Here is a 12,130-nt window from a genome sequence, read left to right on the forward strand (position 1 = left end):
AAAGCATGCCTACTCAGTGACTCTGATTGCTCTCGATAGGAGTTGCTGAGTGCTGGGCTCCCTTGAAAATCCAGCCCCAATTATGGAGGCCCAGCCCTTCTGAAAATCTGGCCCTAATTGGCTAAATTTGTAATTGCAGGTGCAAACTAAGTGCTCAAGTACATACTCTTGCAATTGCAGTTGTGTATCTGAACTGTTATACTTCTAGAGACCTATTTTTGCAGCAAACATGTTAATCAGAAAATATGGTCACTAAATTATTTGAAGCTTTTGCATGTGTTCACGATACAAGATTACTGTGATGAATGTTTGGGTAGGTGGTTGTCTTTTATATGGAGAGTTTAATGGTGTGGTCCGGGTTTTGGTTTTGTTTCGTTTCCTTTGTTTTTGTGTATGCCGTCCCCTACGGTAAAATTTAATCACTCTACCCAGTCAAGAATAGCAGATTGGATATTGAGTAACTTTTTAAAGCACTGATTTAAAGTGCTAGGTAACTTAAGTCCTTTTTTGTTCCTTATAATAGCTTTATTCCAACCTTTGATACCTAAATAAACATAATTTCACTCCAGAAGCATGTTTTTTTCTTTTTTCCCTCCTAACAATAAAAGCAAAGGGCATGATATAATTTGGAGTTTAGGAGTAGGATCATCTTTTTAAGAATTATAGTAGATGATCTATTCAATTCAATTAGTGTGTGTCACTTAAGAACATAATTGCACTAAATAGGCATAATTCGACAGTTATTTCGCAATTGTAGTTGGACATAAAATTGATATTTGGCTTTTATACATAAAGAAGTGATCTGGGAGAGCCAAGTAGCTGCAAATGTCAACAAATGTGATACCTTACTGCAACTACTGAATAGCATGCATGTACAGGTACCAACTGGAATACTGTTTTGTGCCCCCTTACTGTAGGAAACTCATGTTAAGCTTCTTGGTAGTTGTTTACAGAACAGTATATTCAAACATTAGCAAATGTTTTAAAATTTAGTCACTTGTCGCATGATCATATTGTTTAAATCTGATTTGCAGAACAATCCTCTTAGAAATTGTGACTTAAGTACTCTGAACTCTCAATGTGTCATATTTTAAACTACATGAACATTAGGCGTTAGATTCTACGAACAGACTCTTTCTTGACTAATACTGCTTTCAGCTGCTTTTCTTGGATATTAGCAAAAATTATTTAATACATTTTGAATTCAGGTGACTACAGTAGTCATAATGAACATCCAAGATCTCTCCTCTTAGGGCAAAGGCTTAATACAAAAAGCTGTAAGAATATTATAAATGCTTCAGCATAATATGAGTTCAGATATGGGAGCTATATAGTCTGTACTTTTTAAATAGAAGAAAACAATGCATTAAATTGTTTCAAACAAGGGAAAGCTCCTGGGCGGGTAGACAAGAGCAATACTATGTCCCATAGTTAGTGTCAAGACTTGGAGGTGAGAGGAACTGTCTGCATGCCTCTGTCTCAAGTGTAAGAGTATTTGGATGGCCTTTGACATGGTGTTTGCAAAAAGATGACCATGTAGGGAAGTGACAGAGCACTTCATACTGGGATACATATCTGGGCATGGAATTCTAGGCAGAGTGCCAATGACATTTGTATGTCCAGGCAAGTGTGTCTCACCATTGAGTGGCGTAAATAACCAGGTGGTAGGTTTCTCCGCTATGTCAGTGGCATCTAAATTACTGATACTTTCTACAGGTCTTTCAGTGTAGAATAATAATATAGTTGGCACTGCATGGTAGTGACTAGCCCTACAATATCCTTTTGTCAAGAGGAGTTCTGACTCTAAACAGTCAGTTTATGTTTGGGCCTGACTTAGACAGAAATCTTGTCAGGAAGGTGTAGATTAAAATAACATTTTTTTTTTAAAAAGCTAAATACTTGCTTAATTTACTTTATAAGAATGATTTGAAAATAATTTTGTAGTACTGAGGGGTTTAAATGAACAGTTCTCTAGTGAAGTTTGTTGTGGGCTAGAAGGTTACCCTAAAGACAATGAATGATAGATTACATTAGCACTCTTGAATTAGACACACCTAGAAATAGATGGTTGAGGAGCCAACTTTTTTACAATGACTGGGAAGGATGGAGAGGTCACTTACCTATTCTTGTAAATTTTTTTTCTGTATTGATGTATTTCTGGAGTCACCCAGGTGTCAGTTTACAGTAGCTGAAATACATGTTTGGTTTCTGATGAGAGGGAGGGGGCTGAGAGACTAGTTATTTCATCCTTTCAGAATGAAATAAAGTGAGTTGAAGAAAAGGAAGGCAGCTGATTAAGTAAACTTAGAGGCCAAGTGAAGATGCTCTTGGCAGGTGAAACAGTGGAGACCATGACCCACATGTTTATATGCTTGAAGCCTCTACAAACATTAATTTTTTAAAGCAGTATCTGTTTCATGAAAACTACATCTTTCAGAAAGGGTTCAGCAGAGTTAGTGGAAAATAGGCGTAATTTTGTGAGACATGGACACATTTATGTGGGAGCCTTTTAAAAGCTCATTAAAAATAATAAAACTTTATCTTGCTCTATTATCACAGTAACTGAATATCAGATATCAGTAGGACTGAGTTAATGGGTTTGGGACATATGCCTTAAGGTTTATTCACTGACTTCTGGTGGGCACAGTTCTCAGTACTCAAGTGTTGAAAACAAACTTGGTGTAGCTTAGTAACCTAGAGTTGACGAATAGAACAAATATCCAGATGTTATCCTCAAATGGCTTTTCAACTTTACTGCTCTGCTATAGAACTTGTCAGTTTTAAGACAGTCAAGCTTCCTGGAAATTGCATCCTTCTTGCTGGGTAATTGCCGTCCATTTTAATAGACTAAAGTTTTTTTTGTTTTGTTTTTTATTTTATTCAAAATGTTAAACTTAATTTGGTTTCACTACGTCAAGTGATAATGTTTAACAGGTGCATTTTGATACATTTTAACTACTTCAGTTAAAGTTTGGGGACCATCTGAGCAGAATCCTCCCACAGGTTGCTCCATGGTTGCAAGAGCACAGTAGTCCATCCACCTCTTTTCAGTATGACCAGTGGACATTCCACAGTGTTGCAAATATCAGTTTAGTGCATTGTATAAGTTTAATTGTAGTATAATTTATAAATAACACCGGTAGAAAGCCAGTACAGATGGTAAATGAGAAATTTTTTTGGATATTATCCTGCCTGTATTATTCAACCTAAATGTAATCAGCACCTACTGCTATATCTCTGAAACATATGATGTTTTATTTGTCTGCATGGGTAGTAATTCCAAGCAATATTAGCATATTTAGAACTGAAGGGACTGTCATTGTTCATTATTGTACTATCCCTCCTTCCCCAAAAGACCACATTTTTGGTGGCCTTATTACTTGATCATAAGTAGTCCAGGTTAAGTCTTGATATTCCCTCTGCTCAGACCTTCCATATTCATACATGACTTTTCTTTTTAGGAATGAGGGGAATAATTAAGTTCACTCTCTTGTGAAAGGTTATTGTACAATAGTGGGCAAACTTAAGTTTTCTTGTTTTGACAGTTTCTGCAGTTTAACAGCATTCACTATTCTGTGTATAGGAAATATTTTGCAAACAGCTAGAATATGCAAACATGAGAGACTAAAGCTGTTGCCTGTAGCGTGTAGGCATAGAATTGCTTTTTATACAGTAAAGACCACAAAGATTTTTTTACTTTAAAAGCTTAAAGATCCCCACATACATTCTGTGATTGTTAGTTTTAGATGAAAACCCATAAGAGGGAACAAATTTTTTTTTTTTTTAATTGATACCATGGACACTTAAACAGTCAGAATTAATATGGGCCTAGAATTGTTAACACTGAGTATAAATTAAAAAAGTAATATTTATGATGGTACTTGGCATATTTGAGCTTCTCTGCCGAGACTGAAATGACTAAACTATTTAAACTTAGCATTATAAATAAGAGGTATTCTTTTCAAAAGGCTTCTTTTATTCCATAATGAAATCAGTGTTGCTGCAACTTCAGGGATTCAGTATGCTGTTTTGTCATTAGTGCACTCAGACTAACTGGCTGTTCAACTTTGAGGATTTGTGGGATTTTTTTAATATTGTATGAAGTACCTAGGCGTGCAAACCTTGATTCTTCTTGGCAAGCTTTCAATTCAGGGATAAGAGACATCTGGTTAATTGAACACATTAACAGCTCTGACTATGTATCTTAAAATTCCCTAATGTGTTTGAAGATTGTCTAAATACATAAAACAAAACCGCTTTCTTGGGGGCCATTATGTTTTGTAATGGTGAAATGGCTGTTCCTAAGGTGTGTTGAACGTCCAATCCCTTTTCACTGTAAACCAACACTAACAATAGAATGTCTGTCTGTTTAAAATTATGCAGGATTTGGGAGATAATCATTTCTCCCCCACAGTCTAGTGGAAGTTTATTAGCTTGACTCCAACTCAGTGTGTACCCCAAAAGTGTAATGTGGGTCTGGAATTCAAACTACAGTTCAAATAGTGTTAATATTCCCTTTTAGGCACCATCTATATTGAACTTTAAACCTGTTCAGACTAACTGTTAAATACATGGTTTGCTAGGTGATATTCTAGCCTAGAATACTATTAATCTCCGGTTTGAATAGACTGGAATTGGGAATTTTTTTATCCAAAGCATTGCATTAACGAAAATAATTTTTTTGGGGTAGAACATGAAAGTGTGGTGGTAGTGGGAACCCTCAACTGATGATGGGATATATAGCTCTTCAGTGCTGGTTTTACTGTTACAGTTGGTGATCTGGATTATGTCTAATTGATTGGTGGTTTTAGTCCAGTTCTCAGAGGAGCCTTCGCATTGACTGTGAACAAATATGCCAATTCTGAATGTTTGTGGAAACTGGAAAAACCCGCTCTTCCCGCAGGGTGGCTCTTCAGATTGAGGTACATTGGCGGGGAAGTCCGTACACTCAATTGTGTTGTGCGTAGAGACATTTGCTCTCTCCGTTGGCCAACCTGGCATCTTTAAATTGTGTTAGTTCCATACATCTTTTAATTTGTCTTTAAACAACACCCAAGACCTTTGGGGTTAAGGCTGAAAAACTTTGTCTGGGGGTGTATCACAGTAAAATTCTACGTCCTGATTTGAAAATCTCTCAACGTAATAATGCTGCAGTCTTCAACAAATATGGGCCTGATTGAAATTAATGGAATGTCTCCCGTTGACTTAAATGATATGGGATTGCAGCCTGTATCCTTGATCATCCCCAAAGTACCCAGATATTGCAGTTGATTATAGTTATTACTGTTTATAGAGTCAACATTTTTACTTCTGTCTCATAGAAAGTCCCTTCTCTATGATCTCAAAATCAGAGATCCCAAGTCTGCAAACATTTGTTTAATTTGAAACATGGGAGTAGTCCCATTGACTATAATGCTTAAAGTTACATTTGTGTAAATCTTTGCAGTACTAGGCCCAAAGTTAATCTGACTATACACAGACAAAGCAAAGGGTGGGATGAGGATGAGATGCAAAACAAACTAGGTAACCTGAAAACCAATTTAAAACTTGGGAATAAAATACAGCAAAAGCAAAATAGATGGCACTAGAAATAAGTCAACTGTTACCAATAATTTTCTCACAATCTTACCTTAATGAGCTGAAATACTCAGTAATTTCAGGTACTTAAAAGTTAGAACCAGATTCTGATTAAAGTTCCAGGATCTGCATATCTGATGAATCAATATTTTTAGTTGCAATATGAATTTGAAATTAAAGCTGGCCCAAAAGTTTTGTATTTAAATCTGAATGTCCTAAATTGTCCACCTCAGTTCAAAATACACACACACACACACACACACACACACACACACGGTTTAGAGCAGTACTTAAACCTCTTATTATTTTGGCTAATGATATGTTTTTAAAAAACAAGTTTCTTTATTGCACATCGGAATTTGTATTAAAACTTTGCTGAAAAATATTCCATTTTTTGGTGGCACAAAGAGTAATAGACTTCTGAGCAAAATCCTGCTTTCTTTACTTACAGAACCCATTTTGAAGTCAATGGGACTGCTTGTATGAGCCAGGGAAGCAGGATTTGGGCCAATATCTATAAAGAAATGATGCATAAATCAGGGCACTGTCTAAAACCACTATCTCTAGGTCTAGGTAATCTTTCAGTCTTCTGGAGTGAGGCATTGTAATCCTACAATCTACTTTTGGAACTAAAAACCACACACAACTGTAATTCTGATTTTCTTTCTGGGGAAAATAATCCAGTTAAATATTAATAGTAGCTTTAGATGTTTGGAGGAAATATAGTGGAATTCCTCTCTCTAACACATAGCCTAGTCATTTCTATGTCATCTCACTTTGTGGCAGTTCTGTAGCAGCCAAAAACTGTTCCAAATACTTTGTGTTCAGGTTTTTGTTGGCTTGCTTCAACCCTAGTTTGTGGCCTAGGGATATATCTTGGTCCTTCTGAAATACTTGTATTGTTTCTATGGATGATTTGAAACCAGCTGAAATATTAAACCTGGTTTCTTTCCAGTGTTGAATGATATAGAGGAAGGAAGCTACCAATGACTGAGACATTGTGTATACTAGACTTTTTTGCCAAAAAAAATTCTTGTGATTACTACCAGAGTTTCAGTTGCACTGGTGGTAGTGTAGTCAGTGCTCCAGATGGCTAACAATGTCTTAACTATCATGTTGACTAGAACAGCTCAGAGGCAATGCCTAAAAAGGTTAATTTTATCATAAAAAGGTTTTGCATTAGTGTCCTTATGTAAACTGGTTTGAACCTTGATTGTGGTCTTCACTGAAAGAGTAAGAATGGGTGAGTGAGAAATGCAGTCTTGTAACTTGTTTGGGGCTGTCCATCGGACTAATTTTGTGTAAACTGCATTACATATTTAGAGATGTGACTGTGGTCTTAAAATGCAACAAGCTTTGAATCACTTCTGCTTGTAATCTAAACTTTTTATGTTACTGGCCATACAGGTGGATTTGAATAGATGGAGGTATGGACACTGGATTAGGAATTGAAGTCCTGAGTTTTAATGCTGGCTTTGCCACTACTGGGCTATGGCGTAGAGCAAGTCACTTTGTCTTTCTGCATCAGTTTTCCTGTCTGTAAAATGGCAATAATACTTACCTATCCCATGTGGATGTGTGCAGATTCCAAGTTCTGCACCATCAATCATCAAAGAGCTATGTCAATTCTATGTAATTTTTAAAATAAATCTTTTAGCTTACTTGCAGAATAAAAAAGTTTGTGCTCTAAAGGAAGAGGAAGAATTGGAGGGTTGGGTTGTGACTATAGAGGAGGAAACAGAACTCTTCTAAATCTATGTACTGTATTGTGGCACCTAGTACAACTTCAATGTTTGTGCACATGGTGTCTGTCTTAAATTCATTTGGACAGGCTGGCAAACTCTAGAACAATGAAATGTTAACTTGGTCACAATACCTTTTGCCTAAAACAATTGTTAGTGACTAGAAGTAAATATTTATTTCATGGATTAGCAGGTCATTGGATATCATTAACCTAGCAGACCAAAGCTCTAGCCTGACCAGTTTGCTGAACAGTTTATAGAACTTCAAAAGCAGTAGATAAAGATACTTCTTTAAGTATATTTTCCTTCATGTTCTTTTCAATTAAAAGAAAATGTGCTGTCTTATGTTTTTGTTTTGTTTTTTTAAGTGCTGCTTTAGATGGTTACAGTGAATTTCTGTGTACATGTAAAGTTCTGGGTAAAGAGATCCAGTCTTCTAATATAGCCTTGTCAAATGTATTAGTACATTTGAGATACTAGTAGATGCTCAGCTGTTGAAAGTACAGCAACAGTGTACGCATACAGATTGACAAGACCTGTACCACTTTGTACTGAGGTATTAGCCTTCTGTTCTTGTGGAATTGTGATAGCTGAAAACCAGCTGCTATCAAATGTCTACATATAAACCTCATCACGACATCCGGGGAGCATATTCAAATAGTTTTCCCATTTTTGGCCTTGGTCATTGTTTGTCTAATGCTATTTTCTCTCACTGCTCAAGGGCACTGTAGCTTAGATTAGTTTTCACATGCAATAATGGTACAAAATGGAAAATGAATTTAGCTATTTATTGGCCTTTTTCATATACACAGATGTGATGGACTTTTTGTAAATTAGTGTAGTTCTTCTATGTTTGTCACCTGAAGGGAAAATTTTCCAATTAGCATTATTTTTATCCTTGTGAGCAATCATGGAGAATATGGCACAGAATTCTTTTTTTTTTAAATTGGCTTTTTACAGTTAAAAATAGTGTTCATTTAGTCCTCCGTCTCAGATCCTACCTCTCACCCATGGCCTTTCTGCTTATTAACTGGTATACATTGAGTAAGGTTGTAACATTCTTGCTGGCTTATTTACACTGTTACTCTCTTTATGTGCACTATTGCTTCTAGTTGCATAAGCAGTTCCTGCAGGAATTGCAGCTTGCTTTTTTTACTGCAGGGACATACTAGAGAGGGACTGTTGTAATGATTCCATCCACTGACAAGATCAGTTCTAACTAGCTAGTGATCAAAGCATTCAGATTCTTTGTTTCCTTCAGAACTTGTATGCTTTATTTCACAATAAATGAAATTAGAGACTTTCCACATTAAGAATAGAAATGGACTTTATACAAGGATTATACTAACCAATTAGAAATTGTTAAATGCAGCATATAAAGAGATGTACAGAAATGTGAGTTAGATTAACAAGTTTCAACAGGTTTATTTGCCTCCACAAACCAATTTCTTGGGCTGATTCACAAAATGGTGGTGGTGACAGAGCAGCAGTTCATTTTGCTGTGACTTGAAAACCAGGAATGACAGAATAAGAGGGAGTAGAAGGGGGAATGAATTTGGGATTAAAAAACCCAGTGAAGATGCGGGGGGGGGGGGGGGAACAATTAAGATGCTGGCGAGAATAGCCAGCTACATAGCTCTGGGCTCATGCTTATTCTCTAGCATCTTCAGGAGCATCTTCTCTATTTACTGTCCTATCTTTGGCTATGCATTAATGTTTGCATTAATATCTAGTAGGTAGAATATATAAAGTCAATCCCAGGACAGAAAATATCTAATGTGAATGTCATCACAATTCACAAATGGGGATTCAGAACTTGGTATCTTAATGGTTAGCTGATCATATTGTTATGAGGCTATGGAAAAAATAAGCCAATATACTATTCAAATCTAAAATTGACCTCTGCACTGTATGACCATGTTTAGAATATAGCATTAGAACTTTGCAATGGCTAGCATATTTCTAGGAGTGCATTACATTCACGATTGGTCCCTAACAAGTGGGTACTGCAGCCTTTGTATTAACTTCAAATATTTTCTTTTAACTTTGAAAATTCTCTGTATTTTTCCCATCTTTGGATTGCTGAGGACTAACTTTAGCTATTTCTTTTGTGCCAAATATGATACTGTGTAAGCAAAGAATTTCTGGAGGAGAAAGTCAAAGCCAGTAGCCAATATCAGTGCCTGAAAACCATAGTAGTTTGTGGGTTTTTTGATACATGGAAAAGTTTTGAAATGTATATTCTCCAGTTGCTTCTGGAACTCATTCAGCTTCTAGTGGGCCATGTTCTGTCCATACTATCTCCAGGTGTTCTGAGAAGTGACTTCATGGAAACATAAAATGTTTTCGTTTCTGTTTTTCAGGGACTTGTAAACTTGTACCAAACAGACTTATTTATTAGTGCTTATACAAGTCTGAATTATTTTAGCAGTTCAAAGTGAATTTTATAACACATTTGTAGAGAATATTGCAATTTACAAAAGCTATAGGAAATGCTGATAGTATCATTAACTGAACACTTACTGAGCAGTTATTCAGCAAACACCTAAAAAAGTTGTTGATATAGAATGATTGCTTATAAATCATTTCTGAACTAAATTCTCTAACTTTGTTTTGAATCCATAGTTGGTGACAAGGTTCCTGCTGATATAAGACTTACTTCTATCAAATCTACAACTCTAAGGGTAGACCAATCAATTCTGACAGGTAGGCTGTATCATTTTTGAGTTCTGTAAGTATATGTTTAGAATTGGTTTTGATTCACTGTCAGGCCCAAGTTGCTTAAGTAATGTGGTTTGCTTGGTTACTGTATCATAACGGCCAACGGCTGTTGAACAATATGATCTTGCAATCTCATATTGCAATGATGAACATATACCACTAAATACTTGGCTATATAGGCTCAACTTGTGGGAGACTAATGAGTTTTCTTCTTTGAGGTTTCTGAAGTTTTATTGGGATTGTTGGCAGATACATTTATGTAAAATGAAACTACATCAGAGAGGAAGCCATAATTGGGGCTACTGATTTGTGGCCAATTATCTATAAAAATATGAAGTACTGGGTTATACTAGCAATTGCTTTGTGCAGATGCAAAACCTGCAGATATACCTCCACTGCTACAATGACCACACCCCCCCCCCCAACACATAACACCCCTTTCAAGATCCATGGGTTCTACACATACTTACCACAACATGTGATGTACTTTATCCAGTGCACTAAATGCCCCAATAGCAGTTATGTGGGTGAAACCAGACAATCATTACACTCTCTCACAGGAAAACAATAAAAGACAAAAATACCCTATCACTTGTGGGTAAACATTTCTCACAAAACGATCACTGTATCTGACCTATCCTCAAAGGAAACCTGAAAAACACTTTCAAAAGACAAGTCTGGGATCTTAAATTCATAACTTTGCTAGACACTAAAAATCATGGACTGAACAGACACACTGTTGTAATAAGCCATAAATCCAATCTGTAACCCCCTAACAAACCCCCACCCCCTTCCTTTCCTCTGGAGGAGTGTTAATAGGTCACTTCACCTTGAATGTTTCCTTGAGGTCTGTTAACTACTTATGCTAAACAACCTGTTCAAACCTTGTATTTAGCAGTGATACTTTATGCGAGGGTTTCCCAGACCTGAAGAAGAGCTCTGTGTGTAAGCTCGAAAGCTTTTGTCTCTGTCCAACAGAAGTAGGACCAATAAAAGATATTCCCTCACCCACCTTGTCTCACTAGCAATTGTTTGCCATTTATGGAGTTCACTCGGTTTGAACGATCAAGCATTTTCTGTGTATTACCCAGATATAAGTAACTTTTTTTTTTAAAGTTAAGGAAGCTCATATTAAATGAAGTATGTTATGCAACATGTGATACTGTAGTACTCTTAAATACTGAGTCTGCCAAACATCAGTTTTCCTCGTTTATAAAAGCAAATCTGAATTTATTTTTTGTTTGACTTCAGGGGCCTGTCTTGTGCATGGTTTAACAAAATTGTCTTATTGACCTTATGATAGCAAACATACAAAAATTCAGAAAAATGTGGTCAAACACCCTGAGTTCTGAAGACCCTATCACTTGTTTACACCTCTCCTTTCATGGCTACACTGTGGTCAAAACCCTTTGTTTGAGGTATGGGGAGTTTTACATAATATATAAACTTTTTAAGACTTTGTTATCCAGATTGACCTAGGATGACGAGAAGCAGAAACTGGGGCTTAGTAGAAACTCTTGCTCAATTACTCTTCAAGAGACCCTAGGTTTCAATAAAATGAATTTTTCCTGTCTGGGTGAATTTCTGACTACTAAGGTGTTTTTTTCTTTTCTGGGTTTCTAATTCAGCAGAGTAGCCAGACTTAAGAAATTTCACCCTGATCAGGGAGATGAAGGAGAGTGTCTTAATTAAATGGTACTGTAGTGTGTTTCTTCAGGATTCACACACAGTGAGAAGCTCCTCTGAGCTACAACTTCTACTTCTCATTGACCTAGCTGTCAGTCTTGTAACTGAAAGAGAAAGTGGTAAGCTTGGAAGTGCTGAAAGCTACATAAACTAACTCTCTTTCAAAACTTGCTTTGATACTCAGTCCAAACAGTGGCTTGTAAAGATGTTTTCATTTTGAAAATGTGTACTGAACAAACCTTATATAGTATGCTATAATCTGCTATTAGTATGGCCCTGGAATCCAGATATTACACTCTACCACCTGAGGCTTGTGATAAGCCAGATTTAACACCTTAAAATCACAGGTAACTCAATAAATGCAATAGCAACATGTGGCTTTTATGAGAGATTGACCTTGCAAA

At 36.4% G+C, this 12,130-nt stretch overlaps 1 protein-coding gene across 3 annotated transcripts in view; it reads left to right on the plus strand.

Annotated features, from left to right (window-relative positions):
* ATP2A2 (ATPase sarcoplasmic/endoplasmic reticulum Ca2+ transporting 2) overlaps positions 1-12,130 on the plus strand; it is a 70,046-nt gene that overhangs the window by 23,322 nt on the left and 34,594 nt on the right. For all 3 annotated transcript variants that reach the window (XM_024196179.2, XM_024196180.2, XM_024196177.2), the window contains exon 6: positions 9,945-10,025. In XM_024196179.2, coding sequence (XP_024051947.1) covers positions 9,945-10,025 — 81 coding nt within the window. The remainder of the gene's footprint in view (positions 1-9,944; positions 10,026-12,130) is intronic.

Source organism: Terrapene carolina, unplaced genomic scaffold (genome assembly GCF_002925995.2).
Source record: "Terrapene carolina triunguis isolate 2854851 unplaced genomic scaffold, T_m_triunguis-2.0 Scaffold234, whole genome shotgun sequence".
NCBI classification, from domain to species: Eukaryota; Metazoa; Chordata; order Testudines; family Emydidae; genus Terrapene; species Terrapene triunguis.